We start from the raw sequence: 13,518 nt of genomic DNA, 5'->3' as shown, positions 1-13,518 counted from the left end.
AAGTAAAAAAAATGCCATTTGCTATGCCAATAGCTCCAACTCCAACAAATGCGAGACCTATTGCATTTCCAATGTTTGTTTCTAAACCTCCCACAAGCCTGCTGTAAGATGTTGGCATGTATGTAACATGGGTAGTTAAAACAATTATGAGAGCCCCTGAGCCACGCGCACTGACGTCCTATAACTGACACTTGCTATTCTATAGCACGTTCGCCCGCGGCAAAACTCAGACTGTAGAGTGCGAGGGGGCACGTTTTAAACCGTCACTATACCTTAACTACTTACAATGTCCCTGGGTACCCAATTTCTAAGGGGATGCGTCTGATCAATATACAGTGATTGGGGAACAGAAGACGTATTGCCTGGCTTTGTCATGGCTGCTGCTGTGACGCGCCGTACACGGTGTAAAATACGGTACGAATGAAGCCAGTGCCCGTTGGAAATAGATCGCCGAGTCGGTGCAGCGCGAGAACCTTCCTCTTCAGAGGAGGGGCGAGCGCTGCTTATGCCCCCGGACTGTGCCGTGCGTTTGCCGGCCTGCTGCGGACAAAAAACGTACAATGATCCGGGTGAGAGAGCGGCGGGTGGTCGGGATCCAGCTACGGGACACAACCATGCGCCCGCGCCTTGACCTGCAGCCTGTTTGCGGACGTCCGAGGCAAGACAGAAGGGCCAGCCTGAGCAAGGTGTGCAGAAAGAGGGGAGTGATAAAGGGACCGAATTCGGGGGTGGGGCGGTTGTTTGGAGAGGGAGATGGCATATTAGCTGGGGAAACCCACCAGGTAATGAATGGTGTGTGTTGGGGGGGGATGCTTTATGGAAGGTGGGTAAAAAAGGAGCTAGGAAATAATGAAGGCCACGTGATTTGGATATGGACTAGTGAGGGACTCGTGTTTTGAAATAGGAACTGGTACCCAGGAAGTGATGCTGAAGATGCTAAAGCCAAACGTTTAAAGATGGTGATAATACATGCCGACATGTTTGAACAGGAAAGAGATTTTGAAACAATAATAATCGATGGCACGTATTTTCCCCAGTGACATATTGAAACAGATGCAATTTTAGACGAGAGACAGTTAAAATAAAGCCACTTTTCACTTTTGGCTTAAAAAATCGGTCGTTTCCCACCTGAATCGGGCCGTTGGCATTTATTTGGAGTGCAGTGTAGGTGGAGAGCGAGCTGGAGAACTGGTCACTAAAGGTTCATGGCACCACTATGTCGTACTGTCGTATTTGGGACCTAGTAACCATACCTTATTGGTGACTATTGCAAGCCCCCAAGAAATGTTATGACTAGAATGAATGCAGCAAAGGCAAAGTACCTTCAAAATGTCAGGGAACAATGAGGTGACTTGTAATACAGTTAAGATATAGATACAGGGAGGTCTTTATTATTTACACTTGTCCCACAAATCTTCCCTGCTGCATGCCGTTTTTCAGTATTTGTGGGCAAATTTATAATCCTGTGGTGATACAACAGTATGTTATAAAACAAAAATATGCGATTTTCTGTTTAGCAGCATGTTTTATCTGTCATCAGATTTATTAAGAGGCTGACTGACCCGTTTGTCTTTAGCTGTATCCGGTGCAAGAGGTATTTTTGTTGAAAATATGTAAATTAAATGTACAGTTTGCACCGTGGAATGAAGCACACAGACTTGAGGATTGTGGCAAATTTATTGATTTAAAAAAAATATATTTTTATTGCCATAAAAATTAAAAATTAATAAAATTAAAAAAATATTAAAAATAAAATTAAAGTACATAATATTCAAACCTTAGTGTATTTCTTCCTAATTAAAGTAGGATAGAAAGTAAGTCCAGGGCAATATATGAAATAAATCGGGATTAAATAAATGGGGATTGTTCCGAATCCCACAAAAGAAGGTTACCTGCACGTTTGGTGAAATTGCTATGTCCTAGGGCATCACTACAAAAACATGCAGAAAGATCCTAAAATTACGAAAGAGGTGAAAATAAGGAGGTGGTTGCGATGAGGGAAGGGAAACAGAAGAGGATGGGGCACGAGGGAACGAGGGAAGTGTTCACATGCACTCCTAAGTATTATCATCAATTTAATAGGTTGACATAGCTATTGTTTTACCAACTACATTAATAATTATGAGCGTTCTGGCATTACTGGCCACCCACACGTGTATTCTTTATAAACATTCAGGTTCAGGTGTTCTCTAAGAACATTACTAACTCAGTCTGACTTTTAGTGAGATGTGGAACTTTCATGGTCCTTGGTTATGAAAAGCCAGTGTGTAATATAGAGATTGGCCCTCTTTGCAGTCCAGCCTAGACATGGCCTATTGTTGTTTAATGGCGTATTTTTTAGAGTATGTGTGGTAGGCTAGCATAGGAAGTGTCTAGTGTAATAGTAGGAGGTGGACATTTAGGGATTGACCAAGGTTGGTCAATTGCTTTCATAGATTATCTAGGGATAATCAGGCCGTGCTGTTACTATTGGGAGAATCGACGTGGCCCTGAAAATAATGTTCAACTCAGTGTATCTGTCACATTCTTTTTGTGGTACGTAATAGCCACTGATCCCATATTTGTTCAAAGATAGATGCCAGATCCTGCATTCTACATTTACCTTCATAGGAATCTATGTAGAACACGTCTGGTAGCCACTCATTCACCATAGGTATTCTATGTGATTGCAATGACAAAGTATAGATATTTATGCTTTTGTTAAAGTCAGTGTGAGGCGCTTTCCCCTAGTTTTGTTCGGTGGAAATATACCTTTTTAGGGGTACACTGGTGCAGGGTCACCCTTTTGTCCACGGGTTCAAAAATCAACAAAGTAGAGATCAGCACTGGAGTAGGAATAAATAACAAGTTTATTAATCACTAATGAGTGGGACCACGTCCACACAGCACTCTCAAGTGCTGCCTGAGGTAGTACACTGAAGTCACAGAACACAGGGCTTTTATACAGTTGCTCTGCAGTGTAAGCATGAGAACAGAAATAGAAGGACAAGTTTTTGAAATAGTTTTCAACAAAAAGGGCAGATGAATAACCACTTGGTCAGCAAAGTGGGAGGGGGAGCAGGAGTGCTTATGGCAGCAGAAATGACAGGTAACAGGTGTTCTGGTAGCTACAAACTCTCAGCACGTACATTGCTTTTAGCTGAGTCAGGAAGTCAACTAAAATAGATAGCACAGGCAGAAAAAGACGAGCAACAGAGGACTGGAGAATTACGAAGGAAAGGAAATGGACACCACAGCCAAAATGGCTGCAGCTTATGCCAAGTAAAATATTACACGTTTTCCACAGTTCTTGCCGTGTATAATAGCAAGTATGACAGAGGGTTGGATCTCTGGAGGTGTGGAGTGAACACCATGCCTCCCACCAGTACTGATTTAGCAGGGGCAGGACCATACAAAAAATATTACAGGCCACACTGTGGAGCTCCACATCTCTAACAGGAGTCTGTGTGAATACAGCTTTTCTTAGCTCAGGTGGGATCCAATACCAGTCTCAAGATTTTTATAAATATGTAAATTTAAGCATACCCTCTCTTAAACTTAAAAGCCGAGATCTTAATTACCTCTGCTTCATCCGTCACACAATGGGACACAACCTTATGGCCAGATATAGTTGGCATGCCCCAGATCCTTCGACAGTCATCCAAAATCGATGAGTACTCTTGGATAGCGAAACACCCCTCAAAGCCCAGTTCCTGAATGTTGCTGACACCTGTTTCACCCAACATGGCTTTTTAATAATTAAGTATCTTCCAGGCCTTTCCCTTGGTCACTGTTAGGTTTTAGGATTCTGTCTTCCTAAAATGCCAAGTGGCATCTGCGTACAAGAGTGTTGCAAATAAACTATAACATAACATTATAACATAAAATAAACTTCTGCCATGTGTGAACAATAGCAAGGATCCCTGTTCATCAGAGTAATCAAAGGATAATGGTGTCTTCTAGTATCTGCGTAGGTTGTTTTCAGTTTGCTTTGTGAGTAGATCTGTCAGCAATGTGTATCTGAAAGAGACACGTTAGTGATAGATTCCTTACCTTAGAATAATCCCCAGGCGTCAGACTGGATCCGGATAATATTTTCATAGCAGTACCCCTGCGCGTCAGTAGGTGGCGTCGTGCGGCTTCACGTCCGTCACTGGCATCGTATGTGCCGAGATGATGTCACGGAGACTACTTAGGCGCCACGCGTGCGCGACGACGTCAGTTCTTTCTTTTTCCACGCCAGAACGTGCAGATCCGGTTAGAGCACGTACCTTAGTCATTTTTTGACTAACTTTTTGAGACTTTTTGTCTCCTGTTTAAGTTGGTTTCCTGGTGCAGGTAGGGATGCCTTTATTTAAGTCTTGTGGGGCCTGCCGTCGCAATATCTCGTTGGCGGACCCCCACGAAGGTCTGCCTCTACTGCCTGGAGACTGACCACGACTCCCGGTCCTGTCGGACCATGGCCCGAAGGCCTTGAGGGAGCAGTGCCGGAAGCTGCTGGAGGTCCGGCACTCGTCCCAGCGACGTTCCCGCTCCAGAGGCCATTCCAGGGACCGCTCGCGGGGCCGCAGTCACCGCTCCTTAGACTCCAAGTCTTCAACCTCAGATTCGGGTAAGAGACGACCCAAAAAGAAGTCAAAGAAGTGTGTTCGCTCTCCGACGTCCCCCATCGGTCCCCGGATGCGGACGAGGGGGACAGGGGTTCTGCCCCGGCAGCTCCTTCGGAACCTGGGAGTCCCGCGGCCTACCCACCTTACCCGGGTCCGTCGGCGACTCCCGCACAGGTGCAAGAATTTCTTGCTACCATGGACTGCCTCTTTAGGCCTCGGGCTCCCGCCGGCACGCCTTCGGGCCCCGCGGTCCCGTGTTCGGATCCTGTTGGGCCGCTGACGCTGCCGGCGGATCCAGCTTTGACGCCACAAGATCCTGCACCGTTGGCTCCGGCCACGGCGTCACAAGGTCCAGTGCTGCCGGCTCCGGCGCTGCAGTGGGTGCCCTTTGTCCCGCCCTTGCCCAGGTTCCAGGACCATTTTGCTCCTACCTGGGATCCACATTGGGACGCGGCGCCAGTTCGGCCCCGTCTGGTGCCGTTCCCACACCGTTCCCGACGCCGTATGTCCCTTCTCCGGCTCCTACCCCGCCGCCGCGGTCTGTACCACCAGCAGCGGAGGTGGAGGAAGACTGGGAGGGGTCCGAGGACCCTCTCGTCCGTCAGTGTGACTCCGAGCAGGACTGGGCGGACGACTTGGAGAACGCAGGCGACCTCGACGTCTCTTCTGACCCGGGGTTTGCCTTTCCCCTGCCCACTATGGAAGAGGGCGCATCCTACATGATGGTGCTCCGTCGGGCAGCTGAGGTCCTTAACCTTGATCTCCCTACGGTGGCCCTCAAAACTAACCTCCTTACTGAGGTGCTTCAGATGGCATCCACTTCGTCAGAGCCTCTGCTCCCGTTTAACGACGCCCTTACTGACGTCTTGCTGGGCACTTGGTCGCGGCCGATCACTGGGGCACCGGTGGATAAGAATGTCGCCAGGCGTCATCGCCTGGCGCCGGGTGACCACGCTTTCTTGACCACTCATCCTACGCCTGAGAGTCTGGTCAGTCAAGCTTCAAAGTCGCAGAATGCCTTTCCCACGGCTCCGCCGGATAAGGACTCTAACAAGCTGGAACAGTTCGGTAAACGTTTGTTCTCCTCAGACAGTTTGGGGCTGTGGTCAGTGAATACCGCTTGCCTATTGGGCATGCGGTGTGGGACACGGTTGCGTAGGTGTTACCTCATTGCCCTGAGGAGACCCAAGCTGTGTTGTCCCAAGCCATTGCAGAAGGTAAGGATGAAGCTAATTTCGCCATTCGGTGTGGTTTAGACACCGCGGACTCCGTAGGTCGGGCAATTTCTATGACTGCGGCGCTTCGTCGCCACGCCTGGCTCAGATCTACTGGGTTCTCGCTGGATGTCCAGAACTCACTCATTGACATGCCCTTTGATGGCACTCGCCTGTTTAGCGATAAGGCCGACAGTGCGCTGGAGTGTTTTAAGGACTCGCGGGCCACGGCCGAGTCCTTAGATCTTTCCACAAAGAGCCCAGCCACTCCTGGGTTTCATTCCTTTCGCGGCAATGGAAGGGGCGCCCTGGCCCGTTCTTTCAGCAAACCTGTGCAGAACCAGCCTCAGCGTGGCCGCGGTTTCCGCAGGGGCGGGTCTGGGAATCAGCGTGGGGGTCAGTCCACCTCCGCTTAAGCCGCCAAACCTTCCTAATCCGAGCCTTGTGGGACATTCCACGCCAGTGGGTGACAGGGTCCGCCTTCATCTATCCCACTGGCACGCTATCACTTCGGACAAGTGGGTGTTGCAGATCGTTCGCATTTGTTACACCCTTCCCTTTCAATCCACCCCTCCAGCCATGCCGCCTCAGTTCCACCGTCTGTCGGGGGACCACTTGGCACTTCTCTGTCAGGAAGTCACGGCCCTCTTGGCCAAGGAGCCCATCGAGCGTGTTCCGGGGCCAGAAGTAAGGAGTGGTTGTTATTCTCACTACTTTCTGATCCCCAAGAAGGACAAGGGGGCTTGCGCCCCATCCTGGACCTCAGGAACGTCAATCGCTTCCTTCGGAAGAAGAAGTTTAAGATGTTGACTCTAGCTCAGGTCCTGGCTGCACTCGGCCCTGGAGACTGGATGGTAGCGTTGGACTTGCAGGACGCCTACTTTCACATCCCCGTCCTGGCAACCCACCGGCGTTACCTGCGGTTCATGGTGGACCAGGAGCATTTTCAGTTTGCCGGGCTCCCCTTTGGCCTTACCAGCGCCCCTCAGGTGTTTCACGAAGGTGATGACGGTGGTCGCAGCTCATCTGCGCAGATCAGGGGTTTCAGTCTTCCCCTATCTCAACGACTGGCTGTTGAAGGCGGGCTTGTCCCAGGCAGTAGTCTCCCACCTCCAGACTACGGCCGACCTCCTGCATTTGCTGGGGTTCCCCATCAACGTGCTGAAGTCGCACCTGAGTCCCTCTCAGAAGCTCCCCTTCATCGGAGCGGTTCTGGATTCAACGCTGTTTCAGGTGTATCCTCCCGAGCAGCAGGTCCGGGATATTCAGGCTATGATTCCGATCTGTCAGCCTCTGTCCCGGGTTTCAATCAGGATGACGATCCGGCTCCTGGGCCTGATGGCCTCCTGCATCCTGCTAGTGCCGCATGCCAGATGGCATATGCAGGCTCTGCAGGGGGACCTGAAGTTCCAGTGGGCGCAGCATCAGGGCAACCTGTCCGAATATGTCCAGATCTCGGAGGGCACTGCACGACAATTGCAGTGGTGGCTCACAAATCGCGATTGGGTCAATGCCAGATCCCTATCCCTTCCCTAACCAGAGCACACAGTGGTGCCGGATGCGTCCCTCCTGGGATGGGGAGGCCACTTGGGAGAGGCGGAGATAAGAGGACTCTGGTCTCCGGCTCCATATCAACCTTTTGGAGCTTCGGGCGATCCGAATTGCACTGAAGGCATTCCTTCCCTCTGTCCGGGGAAGTGTTGTGCAGGTGTTCACGGGCAACACCACCACCATGTGGTATTGCAACAAACAGGGCGGGGTGGGGTCCTGGACCCTATGTCAGGAGGCTCTGCGCCTCTGAACATGGCTGGAACATCAAGGCATTACCTTGGTGGTTCAACACCTGTCAGGTTCTCTGAACGCCAGGGCGGACGAACTCAGCCGCCGGTGCTTGATGGATCACGAATGGCTTCTGCACTCGGACGTGGTGCAAGGTCTCTTTCAGCAGTGGGGAGAGCCTTGGTTAGATCTATTCACCACTGAAGAGAACTCGCAATGTCATCAGTTCTACGCGTTGGAATTTCCAAGGCGGCACTCGCTCTGCGACGCTTTTCGTCTTTTGCGGTCTATTGTACGTCTTTCTGTCTATACCACTTTTGCCCAGAGTGCTGAAGAAGATTCGGAGCGACCGGGCCCAAGTCATCCTTGTGGCTTCTAATTGGGCACGAAGATACTGGTATCCCGAGCTACTCAGCATGGCGATCGATCCTCCGATCCGACTGCCTCTTCGGGAGGATCTTCAGTCGCAGCAGCAGGGGACGGTCCTCCACCTGAACCTGTCCAGCCTACACCTCCATGCGTGGAGATTGAGCGGCGACAGTTGACAGCTTTCGATCTTCCTCGCAAAGTCTGTGATGTCATTCTGGCAGCCAGGCGTCCCTCCACTAAAACGGTATCCGTCTGCAGGTGGAACAAGTTTGTGGCATGGTGCACAGCTAAGGCTGTGGATCCCCTTTCTGCCCCTCTTACTGAAGTCCTTCTGTTCCTTCTTTCTTTGGCCCAGCAGGGCTCTGCTCTGGGCACTATCAATGGTTATTTTTCGGCCATCTCCACCTTTTTATGGCTTCCAGATCAGCCTTCTCTTTTTAAGTCCCCAGTTGTTAACCGTTTCCTAAAAGGCATTATGCTCACGTTTCCTCCTGTGCCGTTCATAATGCCTCAATGGGACTTAAACCTTGTCTTGACATATCTGATGTGCACTCCCTTCGAGCCCCTTCATACCTGTCCTTTGCGTCTTCTCACTCTCAAGACGGCTTTCCTGGTAGCTATCACCTCTGCCAGAAGAGTGAGTGAGCTCCAGGCTCTTTCTTCCAAACCTCCTTTCCTTTCTGTTCATCCGGACAAGGTGGTTTTGAGACCCGTCCTTCTTTCTTGCCAAAGGTTGTCACGCCCTTCCACATCGGGCAGACCATCACTTTGCCCACCTTCTTTCCGCCTTTGCATCCTTCGAAAGAGGAAGAGAGGCTCCAACGTCTGGACCCAAAACGTGCGCTCTCATTCTACCTGCAGCGCACATGACAGTTCCGGGTGGATGGCCAGCTCTTTGTTGGCTGCGTGGGTGCTAAAAGAGGTCGGGCTGTGCATAAGCGGACCATCTCTTGGTGACTCAGCCTGTTACTCGTTGGCTAAGAAGGAGCCTCCTGTGGGGCTGCGTGCCCATTCTACCAGGGCAACGGCAGCCACCACTGCCTTGGGACGCGGTGTCCCCTTGCAGGACATTTGTCAGGCAGCTACATGGACCTCGTTGCACACGTTTACCAAGCATTACTGCCTCGACAGTCAGGTCCGGAGAGACGGCTTCTTTGGCCGTTCTGTTCTCCGTGACTTTCTGGTGTAATCGGTTCGCAGACCCACCACCGGGGTTAGTATAGCTGGGGTATCTATTCTAAGGTAAGGAATCTATCTCTAACATGTCTCTTTCAGATGCACAAGTTACTACTTGTGTAATGATATATCTGTAAGAGACATTAGTTAGTGATCGATTCCTTACCGCCCCACCCATCCTCCCCGTTCTGCGGACTGATTTCTAGGGTTAAGGTCATCCCCTTACAGGGCCCTAGTTTCATGGCACCAGTGGTCAGTTTCTTGCATGGCTCTGCATTCCTGGCGCCGAAAGTCGTGTACAGAACTGACGTCAGTGCGCATGGGTGGCGCCTAAGTAGTCTCCGTGACGTCATTTCGGCGCATACGATGCCAGTGACAGACGTGGAGTCACACGACGCCACCTACTGACGCGCAGGGGTACTGCTACGAAAAGACTTTCCGGATCCAGTCTGACGCCTGGGGATTATTCTAAGGTAAGGAATCTATCACTAACTAATGTCTCTTACAGATATATCGTTACACAAGTAGTAACTTGTGCTTTACAGGCTATTACACCCTTGTAGGGTCCCCCATTTGTCTATATTTCATTATATAAGTGTGGTGTCATGTGGAAGGACATCCACCCAATAAGCCCTTAATGCAGTGTATAGGTTGCTGATAATGCCAAAGTTGTAACCCAGACCCTGATCTGCAGTTGTCAAAGGTTTCGAAAGAGTTCTATGTAAATAGTATATTTAAGTAATGATGCCTTTAGTTGGCCATTTCAACCAACAGAACAATCTTGTATATTGATTTGCAAGCCTGTGTTATGCCATATAGATGCTCCTGCATGTAAGCATTAGTAGGTATGTAGTTTTTTATGTGCTATGTCCCATGTTGCCCACATTCCAGATACAGTCCGGCATATACCAGCATGTGAAGTGTAGTTCCTGTTCCAAAGGATTTCACAAAAGTGGTGTTCTTTCAGTGTATTCTTTCTGTAGCAGACAAGAGATAGCAGCGTGGAACACAGTGGAGTGCAACATGTCAGTTGAGATGGCTTGTATGCTAAACAATACAGTTCCGTATTTGGTATTTAAACACTTCCCAAATGGGTAGCCACACTTAATTTAGTTGGTGTAAGTTTTAGTATTCTGCCTGCCCTTATTTAAATCTTTATGAGTTTGTATGCTTGTTTGAACTGGTGAGGATATCATACCTAACAGATAGATGTAGCGGGGGCCGACGGTCATCTTATTCTTCTGGATTCTACCCCAGCATGAAAGGTGCAGGTTGACCTCCATTATCTTATCCAGACCTCTATTTACCCAAATATTTGAAATTAAACAATTGACATGTGACTCTGTATCCTTCTATGGCAGCAGGGTAGTGCCTTTTGACAGTGGTAGAATCATTCTTTCCCCCAGTTAATCTAATATCCTGAGTAAGAAGATAAGATATTAATCAGATACTTCACTGGGGGAATAAAGGTTCTTGGGTTAGACATGGTAAGTAAAACGTTGACTGCATAGAGGAAGAGTTTAGATCATCCACCAGAAGTTGGGACACTTTCAGTGCATTGTTTCTGCCTGATAGCAGCTGAGATTAGTTCCAAAGCCAAGAGAAATGGATGTGAGGAGAGTGGACATCCTTGATGGGTGTCTCTGCGGACATTAAACGATGCTGACAGAAAGCCTCCACAATCAAGTTGTGCTGTGGTGTATGGGTATAACTATTTGACTTTAGAGACAAACCTTTCCCTGTGACTCTGGACTGAAAAGAAAGACACATTCTACTCGGTCAAAGACCTCAACATGTAAGCAGACTACTACCATTTCTCCTGGGTTAATTTTAACACTGTTCAGTGTGCGTAAATGATGCCTGGGCAAATGTCCTGGTACAAATCTTACCCGGGTGTTGTGGATGAGACTGGGGATAACTTTTCGTAGACAGTTTGTTGTATCTTAGTGTAAGAAAATAGGGCTCTTTCCAGTGGACCCCCACTTTTTGCCCCCATTTGAACTACTAGATGTGGTTTTCGACTCTGACAGTACACTGGAGCCTGCTAACTAGGCGCCAGTGCTCTTTCCCCAAAACTGTTATATGTGAATTGGTAACCCCAACCGTCAAGCACTTTACCCTCTATGGCTGCCTAGTATATGGTAACAGGGCATAAGTGGCAAAGGGGTCCCCAGAGCTGCAGCACGTTTTTGTACCACCCTGGGTCATCCAAGCAAACTATTGACAGCAGGACTGCCATTGCAGACAGCAGGATCAGTGCAAACTGCTCAAACTCGACTGTGTCCTCGCCATGTGTGGCACAGTCAACTGCACTAACTCTACTATATGTCACACACCCCTAAGGTAGGCCTCCTTAGCCCAGGAGGCAGGGTGCAGGATAATAAAGATGAGGACATGTAATTGCAAGCCTATATGTCCCTATAGTGGCATTTCCCATTGGAAACTACTGTAAGTGTTAGCGGTCCACAGGATAACATGGGCTACCAATCGGACACTCTCGAGATTGGCTGCTCTGTTATGGTACCACAAAAATTATGTCATGTTTGGTATCAAACAACATGCCTTCTCACCGGACACAAATTTCATGCCCTGGGTGATGTGGCATGCACCCAAGTGGCGACCTTAGAGGTTGCCTATCTGGTTGCCCCAGCTTCACTGTGTTCTGGCTGACCAGCCCTGCTCTTTCCCATTCCTGCAGCTGCCCAGACAGGATTCTGACCTCCTGCTAGGCAGTGTAATGACTCCCAGGAGTCAGGAACAAAGGTTTGGGCAGGAAGGATGTCATACCTTCCTCCTCCCAAACAGCCTAGTGAAGTGGCACATCAGGGCAGTGAACTTCAAAGGATGCACCGCCTCTGATATGCATCAAGCTGACTGTCAGTGAAGGTAACAGCCCCCAGAAGGCTAGACACCCCTCCAGGGCGAGGAGCCTGCTCTGTACAACACAATTTGATTTCTGCTATCTTTAGGAGTGGCAGAACAGAGGGTTCTAGGTAGAACAGGTGACCCACACCCCCAGATGTGGTCACCTCATGGGCGGACTAGCTGCAGGGTCTAGCTGCTCCATAGGCTGCTAACTCCCACACCCCTATCTCTCTGAAATCTAGGATTTAAGGGATCCACCCCCCGACACCAGAACCTCAGATCTGAACAGCTTGCATCAAGGAAGGACCAAGAGGAGACCCGTGTCGCCAACAACAGGACTTTGCCCACAGCACCAAAGCAAACGAGGGATACTTTGTCCCTGTGGCAGCAGGCTTTGAACTGAGTGAACCACCCTTGTCCTTGGCTAAAACTCAGCACTCCCGAAGAGAGAGACCCCGTGAAAACCTGAAACACCCTCAGGCCCTCAGGCTCCCCTGGACTAGTGGCACTAGTCCCCCTGCAAACTGCAGGTAAAACCACTTGCTGAATCCAAAGAATTGCTGGCCATCGGCCCCTCTGTGAGATCGCCCAAGTCCAGGTAGTCCAGTGTATTGTGGGAGTTGTAGTCTCGGCTGTCCCTAAGTTTCAGGCTACTACTTCACTCCCACAGGCCGAGTGAAGTTCCAGTACCTTTTCGCTGTGCTTACCACTGCCAAGGCTTGTTGGTCACCAATCTGGTAACCGACCCCCACATCCGATGGTGCATCTACAGGGAACACCGTGCAAAGATCAACCGACGTCAGCAGCTGTGTATCTGTTGTGTTTTTGCATTCCGTTTCTTGTAGCTCCTTGTAAGCAATAAAATCAGCACCAGCGTCGTTCAGCACCAAGGACAGGCAGGACAACTCTGCACCAAATTGATCTGACTGTCATGACCTTAACTCTGTAACTTGACCTGCAAGTGACCGATTGTCACTAGTGGTTTTTGTTATTAACTGCAATGCTATCTTTTCCATATATTTTACTGCACTGATTTAATATTGCTTTAAAAATCCGTAACTGGTTATATGTATGCTATTGCGTTCGTCTTGGTGTCTAAATTTAGATTAAAAGAAAATTCTTGTAATATTTCTCTCTTGTCGTGTAAATTATTTATCGTCTGTGTTGGTACTCTGAAATTCTTAACAGATGTTCCTTCAGTAAAGCCTGACTGTTGTTTGCCAAGCTACCAGGACTGAGTTAAGAATTTATTAATGTGAATTCAAGGACCATCTTTGGTGTATTGTGATAATATTGCATGGCAAGGCTACCCAGTCATACCACATAATATTACACTTTCCTGCACTTAGTATCAGTATCATAAAGGCTTATGGGGTAATATTTTGTACATTTATGGAATCCTTGCCAGGTTTAGGAATGAGGGATATTAACCTTATAAATGCACTTGATTAACTGTTCACGTCAAGTGCGCTAACTCCATAGTTTGCTTGACATGAACTGCTTGTCAGTGTCATTGAAAAAGAAAA

The 13,518-nt window shown here is 49.0% G+C and overlaps 1 protein-coding gene across 3 annotated transcripts in view; it reads left to right on the top strand.

Moving 5' to 3' along the window:
* Positions 1 to 431: 431 nt before the first annotated feature.
* The window catches only part of UPF3A (UPF3A regulator of nonsense mediated mRNA decay), a 508,452-nt gene continuing 495,365 nt past the window's right edge, over positions 432 to 13,518 (top strand). For all 3 annotated transcript variants that reach the window (XM_085620493.1, XM_085620494.1, XM_085620492.1), the window contains exon 1: positions 432 to 686. In XM_085620493.1, the coding sequence (XP_085476619.1) occupies positions 561 to 686 (126 nt within the window). In that variant the 5' untranslated portion in view covers positions 432 to 560. The remainder of the gene's footprint in view (positions 687 to 13,518) is intronic.

This window comes from Triturus cristatus, chromosome 8, assembly GCF_964204655.1.
Source record: "Triturus cristatus chromosome 8, aTriCri1.1, whole genome shotgun sequence".
Taxonomy (NCBI): Eukaryota; Metazoa; Chordata; class Amphibia; order Caudata; family Salamandridae; genus Triturus; species Triturus cristatus.
This window is presented reverse-complemented; position numbering and strand designations above follow the sequence as displayed.